Source organism: Cyanistes caeruleus, chromosome 27 (genome assembly GCF_971803275.1).
Source record: "Cyanistes caeruleus chromosome 27, bCyaCae1.hap1.1, whole genome shotgun sequence".
Taxonomy (NCBI): Eukaryota; Metazoa; Chordata; class Aves; order Passeriformes; family Paridae; genus Cyanistes; species Cyanistes caeruleus.
The window spans coordinates 5,594,704-5,606,747 of NC_141727.1; the positions used below are offsets into that span (position 1 = coordinate 5,594,704).

At 56.7% G+C, this 12,044-nt stretch overlaps 1 protein-coding gene across 3 annotated transcripts; it reads left to right on the plus strand.

Annotated features, from left to right (window-relative positions):
* Positions 1-496: 496 nt before the first annotated feature.
* LIMD2 (LIM domain containing 2) lies at positions 497-11,196 on the plus strand. Of its 3 annotated transcripts, none has more exons than XM_086864192.1 (5): positions 497-691; positions 7,614-7,749; positions 9,439-9,483; positions 9,888-10,027; positions 10,490-11,196. In XM_086864192.1, the coding sequence occupies exons 2-5, from the start codon at positions 7,708-7,710 to the stop codon at positions 10,647-10,649; spliced, it is 387 nt and encodes a 128-aa protein (XP_086720318.1). In that variant the 5' UTR covers positions 497-691; positions 7,614-7,707; the 3' UTR covers positions 10,650-11,196. The 3 variants fall into 3 exon arrangements, with proteins under 3 accessions (XP_086720318.1, XP_086720317.1, XP_023798171.1); XM_086864191.1 differs by lacking the exon at positions 497-691 and adding an exon at positions 943-1,245; XM_023942403.2 differs by lacking the exon at positions 497-691 and adding an exon at positions 5,178-5,879.
* Positions 11,197-12,044: the final 848 nt, after the last annotated feature.

Genomic DNA, 12,044 nt, shown 5'->3' on the forward strand with positions numbered 1-12,044 from the left:
TGCGGGCAGGGAGGCTCAGCGCCCCGGGCCCGGCCCCGTCCCCATCCCCATCCCAATCCCAATCCTCAGTCGTGTTTTTTGTACAGGGAATTACAGGCAAACTGCTCACAGAGCACCTGTCTCTGCAGTTGAGCCAGGCTCCAGGACACCTCCAGCCAGCATTTGGCTCTTTCCAGTGGCAGCACACTATGTTCAGGAGCCAAACAAGAATATTTATCCTTGCATCATCATTTTCAAAGATATTCCCATCACTCCATTGTATATTTTTTATGGCCTGTTGGAGGGCTTTGGGAGCTTAAGGTAAAGTCCTCAGAGCTACAGGTTACTGCTGCCTCTCTCCTGGCTCATGGTCATTCCAGCTTCCTCAGCTGGCGTGAAACCACCTTTAGGTTTTAACTATTAATATTTATATTTATTTCTGATGTTTTGCCCTGTTCCTGGGGAAATCCCAGTCCTCCAAACACCAGGGGAAGCTGCCTTTATAGTCCAGTTCCATGCTTGGCCCATGGAACCCTGCTCTGGCAGATCCACCTTTTGCAGCCCCGCTCCCACGCTTGGCTCATCAGCTCTCCATGGAATAAATCCTTGATTTCTGAAACCATCACAGCTCAGTTTTGCCCTTCTGGAGGGTGAGGAGCACTGGAATCCTCCTTTCCTGCTGCTGCCTGATAAGATCCTTCCCATGCAAGCAGTGAGTTGAGGCGCATGTGTGGGAAATTTGGCTTTTGCAGATGCTGGAGAGATGGATTATTTTGGGATGCTACAGGGTCCCTTACCGGGGTGGGTCAGTGCCATGCGGAGAGAGTCCAAGGCCGTGTCCAAAGCCTGGAGCAAGGCCAATCCGCACACGCAATCTCACACGGGGGAGACGCTGGAAAAGCTAATTACCGGGGGGTAATCGCACCCTGGGCCACAAAGCGGAAGGGTCGCTCCCGGGCCGGCGCTGTCGGATCGGGGGAGCTGCGGGCGACCAGGGACAGAGAGCGGGCAGCTGAGGGGAGCGGGGAAGGTTTGGGGTTAGAGGTTGGCTCCACACAAAGGAGCGAGCGGCTGGAAGCCGGTTCGACGCCGGGAGCCAATCGCTGCTGCGGCCCCGCGATAAAAGGGCTCGGAGCCGGCGGTGGCAGCGCAGGAAGCGGCTCCGCTGCACGGCCGCGGCCTCTGCGGCGGGACACGGGCACCGAGCCCCGGGCACCAGAGCCCCGGCACGGCCCCGCCCTGCCCCGCGGATCCTCCTGCTCGGCGGTGAGCTCGGCTCGTGGGCAGCGAGGGCGGCGGGAGGCGGCTGCGAGACAATGACGGCCCCGGTGTGGGGAGCGAGGGGTTCGCTCTCCACGGGGATTTCTGACCGCGCAGCGCTGGCAGAGCTGGGGGCAGCCGGAGCCACCAGCGGGGCGGAAGAGAGACGGGCGGCCAGGGGGAAGGGATGGAGGGGAGCCGGGACCGCTCGGGGCGCCCCGGGCACGGCAGCGCTGGTCCGGGGCTCGTCCCCGCGGCACCGGCAGCGCTCGGCTGCGGGAGGGGGCTCGGCCCGGGGGTCGCGGGAGGCAGACCGGAGGTCTGGAAGGGGGGTGTTGGGAGCCGGGGCAGGCGCTGCCGGAGCCCCGGAGCCGGCTGGGGAGCGGGGTGAGCTCCCGGAGCCGAGTGAGCCCCGGCGGGGCTGGCACCCGCTGCGGCCGCAGGCCTGCGCTGCCCGGCTCTGCTCCGGGGGTGCCGATTTGGGCGCGTATTTCGGGGCTCCCGCTCCCCGATTGGGCTGTAATTCCCTTTGTTGTGTGCTGCAGTACATGCTGGAGGAGGGCTGGACAGATCCATTTTATTAAGCTGATCAGAAGGAGCAGAGATGGAAGAAAAAACCTGTTAGATCCCCACTCCCTTATCCCCCGCCGTTAATGCCTGCCAATTCCCGATGGTGTGTCTCCTACCGCTCATCCAGCCTGCATTGAAACCTTTCCAGCGACAGGTCTTTCATCACTTCCCTGGGGAGGCTGTTGCATGACTGTGAGATTTAATAACAACACAAATGCCCTGGGCTCCGACATAACCCTTAACAGCCAGGGATCTCCCAGGGCTTCACAATGGAGAGCAGCTCTGTTTTCATCAAGGGGAGGGGCAGAAAAGGGAAGAGAAAAAATGAAATTATTTATCCACTGCCACCCAAAATTAGCAGCAGACTTAAGAATCAAGCCCAGGTCTCCTGAGTCCCAGTCTGGTGCTGTAACTACTGTGTTTTGAGACAGCCTGATCTGTCTAATTCCCTTGGGTCACTTCAAACAAGCTAAGATACCTTGTAGATCATATTTATGACCAATTTCCTGCTGATTTTTTTTCATGGTGTGGGTATCAGTTTTGAAAAAAGCCTGATAATCCAGCCTTGAAAATTGGGCTTTGTCCACCAAAGACGTCGTGTGAGGGCTCTCACAGGGAGGACATCTGGTGCCTCAGCTGAGCTGTTGTGTGTTTAAGGCCAGGAGCAGCACATCTGTAGCATTATTAATGTAGATTACAAAATAAATTGTAGGGCAATTGACCAAGCTTAGTCTGAAACAACCCCAGTATTAATGTCCTTTTTAAATGGGAGCCCTGCAAGAAGCAAATTCCCAGTTGCAGGGTGAGGGTCTGTCAGAAGCAACCTCTTGGGCTTTGCAAAGTGTCTGAATGCATCTTCATTCTTATACAGCTCAGAAACAGGTTCCTGACTGTTTTTGGACAGCAAAATTCCTATGAGACTTGTCATTAGGGAAGGGAATTCCTCCTCTGGTTTCCTTCAGTGAGTCAACTATCCCTCTGGTCCTGGAGGCTGATGGAGTTTTTCTTTTCCTTTTCTCCCACCCTGAGCGCTTGCAGGGTTTTGCCAGGCAGCTGCCATGTCCCCCCCAAGACATGTCTGCTTTCCCCTCCCACTAAAGTAATTTTTATCTGCCAGCTGGGGGTGTTGCAGCGTTTACCTCACTCTTAGCAAAAGCCCTGGGATGGAAAACATTAAATCTGGACAAAAGGATTATTGCAATATCAATGTTAAGCACACTTAACCTAACAACAAGGCCTCGTAATAGAGCCCAAGGAAATGATTATTTTAGGTGGAGACAGGAAAAAGGACAGGGAAAAGAGAACAAAATGGAAGGACGACACACTTGGATTCTTCTGCAAGAAGGGATGTAAGGCTTTCAGGACTGCTGGAGTTTTGTATCAGAGTACCAAGGACTGAGATCTCCCAGGTGTGGAGCTGCCAGAGCAGCTCACCTGTTTGCATCAGGTCAGCACGGTGGCTGTGGCAGGACACCCCACCACACGAGAGTTAAAAGGAATTGCTTCTCCTGAGTGTGGTCACTCTATGAAAGGCAAACATGTGATGGGAGAAGAGCTAATGTCTAATGGTAAATGGCTGTACATTTGTGTAGATGTACAGGAGGTGATGTTTCCAGGTGCAGTATGGTTTATGGAAGAGATTAGGGAAGAGCTTACAAGGGGAGGGAAGGGACATGAGCTGCTCTTTGCCTGTTGTGCTTGTTTGCACCAGGTTTATATTGCACCTTATTAGCCTGTTCTGCTTCCAAGCTTTCTCCCAGCGAAGCACTTTTGTCTAATGTCCAGCCTGAACCTCTCAACCTGCAATATTTGTCTGGCACTACTGAGAATTTGACTCTGCTTGGAAAAGTCTCTTCTCATCCTCCTGTCAGGATTTCTGCTGTGCTTCTCTGCTCTCTCTGAACTCTCAGCAAGACAGGAGATCCCAGGGGACAGAGAATCCCTTCAGATCATGATTTTTAATGGATTGCCATTAAACACCACAGTCTCAGGAATGGGCCACCTCAGTTTCTACTTCTGGAAAGCAGGTGAATCCCAGTGGCATCCTGCTGGCCCATGGGCCCCTCACTAAGAGGCAGGGGCAGGGACCAGCCCAGTCCCCAGGCCCTGGTGCTTCTGGAGCTGTGCCCCTCTTCCTCAGGGGAGGCAGGTATGAAAGTGGGAGAGGGTAGTGGGTGGGCATGGGCTTCCCTTGGGCTCCCCCCGACTCCTGTGGGTCCCCCATTGTTGCCCTGACAAAGGCAGCCCTATTCCTCCCCACAACTATTCCTTGTCAGCATCCCTCAGCATTTCAGCTGCATATTTCCTGCCTACTGGCAGCCTTTCAAGAGGCAGAACGTGGATGGAAAGGGGATTAGTGGAGCAGGCTGGTGGAAGGTGGTTCTTGGCCATGGGGTGGGGCAGGGTCAGGCCCACTCCCCAGGAATCTCACCAGCAGGGTGGAGATGTCCCCAGAAATGTCCAGATTCTGCTCCCTGAAGTTCTCCACCCTGTGCCAAGCCAGCAGGGAGCTGCCCTGGGTCCCCAATGCCAGTGAGGTCAAGAGGTTGGCTCAAAGCCACACAGGAGCCAAGACCTGAAGCTGAATTAAGGGATTCCATGCCTAATGTAGGAGCTGTGGCCTCGCTCCATCATCCCTTCTCTGGCTCTGCTGTGCGTGGCTCTGGACTGGCCTGTTTGATGCTGGTTTTGCACCACACTTTGTTTCATGGTGTGGGTCAACTGTGAGACCCCAAGACTGCAGAAACTGAGCCTTGGGAGCTGGGTGATTCCCAGGATCAGGAGACAGGCTCTTCCAGCTCCTGCTCGCCTCCTGCCCACATTGGCCAGCTCTGAGGGATGATGGCCATGGAGATGGAGGATCAGCGCTGTCCTGTGTGGGTTTCACTGATCCTGCACAGGATTTTGGGGACATCCATCCCCACAGCCATCAGCTCAGCCCAAGATTTCCTGGAGGAAAGGCCTGAGAGCCTGAGGTGCCTGGTCCTGCTCTGGGGATACTCCATGTGCTGCAGGGATGGAGGAGGAAGGGGGCCCAGATCCCCCACATCATGCTTTGCCTTTGGGAAAGCCTCCTGCAATGGAGCAGTGATCCCTGCAGTAAACAAACCCTTCCCAGGGCTGCTAATGGGAACCATATGGTAGAGAGGGGCCTCTGGGCCTCTGTGGTCACGCTCCTTCCCTGTGCTGGAGCCCCTCGAACAGCGCCGGGCCGGATCAGCCCTGGTGGCCCCTCTGGAGATGAGAAGGGGGAAAGGCTCCCTGCACCCGTCCTGCCTGTGGGAAACGTGATCCTTCGGCAGGTTGAGATCGGAGATTGCCGTGAGGGGCAGCCCCAGCTTCCCTCTGCCTCCATCTGCCCCAGGGTCAGGCAGAAAGGTGAGGGGATGCAGGAGGCTGTTAGGGAAAAGCTCTGATCGAGCAGCGTTGCCCTCCTCCCCTCACACTCCTCCCTGCCTGGAGCCATCAGGCGCTGCAAGGGGCAGGACAAGAGAGGCTGGAAGGGAAAGGGGCTCTCCCTTTGTCCTGAGCCAAAAACCCGAAACTGCTGGCACCACCTAGAGAGGAGGACGGTCCTTGCTGCTGCTCTTCCCAGGCTGTGTGAGTGGCTGAGGACCTTGAGGACAGTCAGATCCTGACTGTGCCGGCAGCTCTGGTGCCAGTCTCTGCTGTGGACCGTGCGGGCTCTGGGGCTTTGTCACACCTGCCCACCGCACCCCTCAAAGCCAGCGAGCCCCGAGGCTTCCTGAGCTGTCGTGAAGGCTTTGTAACATCGGTGTGGCAGCAGTCCTTAGGCACTGCCGTGTCACCACGATCCCACCTCATGGAGGCTGGTGGTGGCTGCCTTGGGCTCCAGTGCCAGCCTGTGCTCCTGGGAAGAGCAATGACAACAGCCGAGAGCCTCCAAAACCTCGTGTAGTTCCTCACTTGCTCTGTTCCCTTATCGCCTCAGCACACCCTTCCCCTTTGAGATCTGTGCTCCTGCCCTTGGCAGGAAGGAGGTTTAGCAGCTCCCGCAAGGGCTCTCTCTGCAGTCGGGCCGGGACAGCGCGGGCACGGGGCTGTGAGAGGTACGAGCACGGAGGGCTGGGGCCTGCAGGGGCTGGGGGAGAGCAGCCAGCTCTGCGGTGGGACAAGTGCCTGGAATTGAGGGGAAACGGGGCTGGGGGCATGAGGAGTGAAGGAAATAAATAGTAGGTGGAAGTAATCATGTGTTTATCAGAGAACCCCTGAAAGGTTTGAGTTAAAGATCATCTGGTTCCAACCCCCTGCCATGGGCAGGGACACCTTCCCCCATCCCAGGCTCTGGGGAAGGGCAAGAGGAGGGTGATGAAGAGTCCGGAAAAACCGAGGAAAAGAAGGTGGCAGGGGTAGGGGAGGAAGATGAGCTGTGAGGGAAGGGAAGTTGGGGGAGGACAAATATTTGTAACAAAGGCTGGGGTGAAGGTGAAAAGGGGGGTGAAAAGCAGGTGAAAAGGGGAGGGTTGTGCATCTGTGTTAGAGGTGTGTGTGAGTGGGGGCACAAGGTTTTCTGGGTCCCTCATGTTCCCTGCAGCATCTGTGCTGGGCTGTAGGACCCGACAGACCCCAGAGGGACCAAGAGAAGGTCCTGTCCCAGGGAACGGGGACAGGGAGGGGCTGTGGGGTTGGGCCCTGGCCCCCAGCAGATGCTGGGTTCAGCAGCAGCTGCCTGCGAGCAAGCTCGGAGAGCAGGAAATTGCAACAAACCGCAGAGAGACGGGAAATGATTTTGATAGAACACGGCTGGGTCTCAGCTGAGGCTGGGAAATGTTTGCAACCAGGGCCGTGCAGCCACAGGGCTGTGAGGGGTACCCACCAGTGCCCAGGTCCTGGGCTAAGGCTCTTTCAACTCTGAAAGCAGCCATGAATTTTAGGTGCTTTGCTGGGTGTAATGCAAGGCTGATGTCAGCTGCTGGGGGATTGGCAGCCAAAGAACCCCCCAAAACTCAGAGTTCAGTAGGACAGGAAGGCAGCCCCAGGCAGAGGGAGGTGCTGGTTTTCTAGCCTCCAGCTCATCCCCATCATTGCAGAGCCACCCCTTCACCCTCCTGTTTGCTGCTGTGCTCCTCCCTTGGCAGCGTTCACTCAACCCCGCAGCTCTGTCCTGTGTATTCAAAGCAGGGCTCATCTTTCACGGTGTTTTAAAGGTAAAGTGGGGTGTGGAAAACCCCCTGAGGAGCTGTCAGTGCTCTTTCAGCTCGTTTTTACCAAAAGGGATGATTTGCAATGCTGGTGTTTTTTTCCTGTGCTGGTCCCAGCCCTGTCAGCCTCATCCTCCCAGGCACTCAGCACATCACACAGGCTCAGCCGACGTGGGCTCCTCAAGGAGACAAAATCCCCATCACTTGCTCTGCTGAGCTGTGATCAGCAAGACTTTTCTGGGCTAAAATTAGACTAAAATCACAGTCCTTCCTCCAGCAACACCAGTCCTGTAGTGGCTGCATTAGTGAAACACAGGTGCTGGTTTTGCTGCTTTGGCTTGGGGTCAGCCTTGCTAGCAGTGGCATGGTCATTGCCTGGTGCTTCCATGTGTGGGTTTGGGGTAGAAACCATCACATCACCTTACAGGTATTCAGAGCCCCAAACTCTCCAGCTGCTATCTCAGTATCCCAGACCTGCATCTCCTGTCCATCAGTCCAGTGCCTCGGGTCCCTCAGGCAGCCCCAGCCCAGCAGGGCTGATCTGACCCCACGGAGGAAGCTTTGAGCACACACCAGCTCCTGCAGAGCTGCTGGGCTTGGGTGATGAAACCAGCCCCACTCCTGACGACATTTCCTTTCCAGGTCTTGCAAGAGTCTGTCTTAGACGGCTCCGCAGGGAACATCGACGCACAGGCTTCAAGCTCAGGATTAAACAGACGGACAAGGGAAAGGAACCATGTTCCAGGCCACGGGAGCCGCCAGCCCACCCCCAACTCATGTACGAGGCATCCTGTGGTTTGTATGGGAATTTCAGCTGGCTTTGGGCTCGCAGGGAAGGAGGGTTGTACACAGAAGCTGTGTTCCTGACCTGACATTTTAGGGTGATCAAAGGCACAGTCACTGCTACTCAAACAACAGAACTGGGGGCAGGAACGTTCCAGCAGAAGGTGCTGTTTGCTGAGCATGCTGAACGTCAGCCTCAGGCTCTGGCCCCTCCAGAGCTCTCACCCCTTTGCTGTCTGGAGTCACTGTCTGTTTGTTTGTGTTTCCATGGCTTTCCGTGATCACAATTGAGAACTTCGGAGCTGCTTAGGACTGGAGTGATTGGAGATGGAAAAACATAAAGGTTCAGGAACATCTCCTGCTGGGACAGGATACGGCCCTTCCCCGAGGGAAGATCTATCAGATACGGAGTAGAGAGTGTGCCCGATGGGGCCAGGAGGCTGCCGAGAAGTGACGAGCAGCCGTGGATTGCTGTAGCCTTGGGAACGGATGTGTCTCAGCTCCAGAGAGGCAGCATTTTCCTTAGCTCTGGTCAGCTGAGCCTGGAAACAGCATATTAAATCCTAACCCCAGGAGAGCACCTGCGGTTGTTCTACCAGTGCCAAGGGATGCAACTGGTTTTACACAACCAGAGCCTCCTCGCTGCCCATGTCCCACTGTTGACTTTGGCTCCTGCTTCCAGCCTCATGGGAGAGAGAGGAAAATCACAGCCCTGACCTCAGTCAGTGAGAGCAGCTGGGAAATGTCTGAGGAGGCAGCTCGGCCAGGGGAGAGTTTCCTGTGCGTCTCTTAAACAATCTGTTTCCAAAAATACAAAGGAGAAACGATGGGGAAGGACAAGGCAGGAGGAACAGGGGGTGGGGGATCAGCCTGGGGGTAGAGAGCGGCAGCACTGGGCAGGCAGGGGAAGGACAAGGACAGCAGAGTGACATTCTGGGGTGACATCCTGGGGTCACACTGCCTCACTCAACCTTGGGAACAAGGAGTGGAGGATGAGCCAACCCTGACTGGTCACCCTGCTGGAGTGTGACTGCCCCTTGGATCCCAACTTTGGGAAGGAGGGAGCACTTCTATCAGTGCCAAGGCGGGTAAAACTCCTTGGGGCGGCTGTCAGGGACCCCACGGGTGCCCTGGGGAGGGTGCAGGATGTGGAGCAGGTGAGGATTTGGAAGGGATGAGCTGTTGCATCTGCAGATGGACACGGTGCTGAGACACCCTGCCCACAGAAACCTGGGGCACAGGTAGAGGCTGCTCAGTGTTTGGGTCTGTGTCCTGCTGCTGCAGGGCTGAGCAGCCTCTGGCCCCAAACACAGGAGCCCCAGAGCCCTGTGAGCTCTGCCCGTGCCCTCCCACAGCCCCGAGCCTGCACAGCCCCAGCGCGAGGGGCTGCGAGGGGCAGAGCAGCTGCAAGCAAAACATCTGCCTCGAGCAGCCCCAGGACAGCGAGGGGCACCCAGCTATGCCTGGGGGAACGGGCCACTGCCCCCTGAGCTCGGGCAAGGACGCACTGCCCGAGCCCTGTGCACCTGCATCAAGAGGAGCAATTATCCCGCTCCGAGGGAGCAGCATCTCCGTGCAGAGCCGCTGTGGTACACAGGTGCATGAGCCTCAGGTGATGATTTACAGGTGCAGGTCACAGGGGTTTGTGCCCAGCTCTCATTTTGCTTTCTCCTTCCCTTTTTAGGAGGCCAAGAACAGCTCAGGAGGCAGCACAGTGCAGCGCTCCAAGGTACCTTTGTTTTTTCTACATCATAGAATCATCTCAGAACAGCCTGGTTTGGAATGGGCCTTAAAGCTCATCCAGTCCCACCCCTGCCATGTCAGGGACACCTTCCACTGTCCCAGGCTGCTCCAAGCCCTGTCTAGCCTGGCTTTGGACACTGCCAGGGATGGGGCAGCCACAGCTTCCCTGGGCACCCTGTGCCAGGGCCTTTTCCTGCTGATTCTTGGCAAGGGTGGAAGGGCCAAAAGCCCAAGGACCAAGCTCCAATCCAGCATCAGCGGAGTGGCTCAGGGAGGGTGAGGGAGATGAGGCTGCTTCCTGCTCCCCAGTGAATAGAGGGCAGGGGGAGGGCAGTGGAGAGATCCAGGGTGTCCCAAACTCTGTCCTCATCCTCTGTCTCCCTTGGCCAGTCTTTCAGCCTGAAGGCACAGGTGAAGGAGATATGCACTGCCTGCCAGAAAACCGTGTATCCCATGGAGCGGCTGGTGGCTGATAAATTTGTCTTCCACAACTCCTGCTTCTGCTGCAAGCACTGCCACACCAAGCTCAGGTGAGCCAGGCTGTCCCCATGGTGTCTGCAGCTCTGCTGAGACCCTCCCAAATAGTGCCCCCCCATCACAGCCCCTTGCTTGGCCAGTAGCCAGAGACCCCCAGCCCACCCACCCTTTGCAAAACAAAGGTTTATCTGCACACCTTGGCCCAAGTCTCAGCTAAATCCCACCTGGTACAGAAGCAGAGATACTTCCCCTTGAGAGCAGTCCCAGGGGAACACAGAGCTGAGCCAGAGCCTCCTTCCAGAGGACACAGAGCCGAAGCTGAGCTCCCCTGGGACCTCCCCATCTCTACTCACAGCAGCCCCCAACAGCCTCTGCTGGTGGGAAGGAGCTGTTGGCCCTAAGGGTCCCCTCCTGCATGTTCCCCCCGTGCTGTCTCGGTGTCCCCAAGCCCCCCTCACTTTCCCCAGGCTGCAGCTCCATCTCCATGCCTGGCTAACCCTGCCCTCCCTCCCCAGCCTGGGCAGCTATGCTGCGCTCCACGGGGAATTCTACTGCAAGCCGCACTTCCAACAGCTCTTCAAGAGTAAAGGCAACTATGACGAAGGCTTCGGGCGCAAGCAGCACAAGGAGCTGTGGGTGCACAAGGAGGTGGAGAGTGGGACCAAGTCGGCGTGAGTGGGGCCAGCCCCGCTCCTGGAGCCCAGCAGAGCCGGAGGAGCTGAGCCAGGGCTAACTGAGCTGATGTAAAGCAGGACCTGTGGGAGGGGAGGGTGTTCACAGGCGTCCTGCAGGCCTGAAGGACAGGGCAGAGGTGACCAGGGTGCAGCCCCCAGACCTGAAGCCCTCTCTTTGCAGGCCCCTCTCCCCAGTGAGATCAGAGCAGAAGCAATTGCACCCATGGGAGTCCCAGCCCTGTTGATCCACTTCAGGCTTGTCCCCATGGAAAAGGAGATGAGCTGGGGGCTTATCCAGCTTGTGAGTGACTGCAGAGCTCCCAGCTCTGCCACCAACCCTGCACTGCTGGGGCTCTGGATAAGGAGGGTCCTCGATTTACATCAGCTCAGTTCAGCTGGGATGGTTCAGCCTTAAGGATGCTGCCCTGCCACGGTTTAACAGTGTCTCTTTTTTATATTTGCCTTTGACTGGTACGTTCTGCGCTGGAGCCTCGCGGCAGCTTCACATGCGCTCCTTTATTTTTGTAATACAAGGTTTCTGAGCCTTCCCTGTCTTGTCCTGTGTTCTCAGGGGCCTGGGGAGGTGGGACTAGTGGTCAGGTCTGCCTCTTACTGCCCTGCTACCGGGGAAAGAGCTTATGTCTGTGCAGGATCGAGGATACCTGGATACCTGTGTGTGTGTGAGGCTGGGAGGGAAGGGAGGGGGTGGGAGAGAGGCAGCCCACCCTTCTTTGGGCAGTGCTCCGAGGGGTCCTGCAGACCATGAGGACTGGGCAGAGGTGACCAGGGTGCAGGCCCCTGACCGGAAGCCTCCCCTGGGGCCCCCAAGTTTTTGGGAACTGAACCAGGATATTAAATTCCACATGAGTGTTGCCTTGCAAGCTGCACAGCCCAGCTGGAACCTTCCACCAGCTTCCAAATGGAGCCCAGACCACCCTCAAAAGGTGGATCCCCCCAGGATTAGAGTCACCCCTTTGCCCTGATATGTCTCACAGCCTCCCCTCCACATCAGTGCCCTGTCCCTGCCTCAGTGGCTCTGCCAGGGGCTGAACGGGCATCATTTGCTGGCTGGTGCCACACAGGTCTGGCTTGGATCCACCCCCATCCACCCCCTGGGCTTGGATAGCACAGTCCATACTGTGAGTGAGCCCAAGAAGCCCTGCCAGGCTGGACACACAAATGCAGGAAAACCAGGGAAAATGGGTGAGTCTGGTTTTAATTATTATTTACCTCTTTCCTCCAAGCACACTTTGTACAACTGCTCAGGAACCCCATGTCTTTCAAATTCTACAGGAGCTGGGCTTTTTAGGGCCCCATATCAGCCTGTGATAGCAACAGCAAGAGCCCCTGTTCCATCCTGACTGATACCATCAGCTCTGCCGAGCATGTCCTGTCT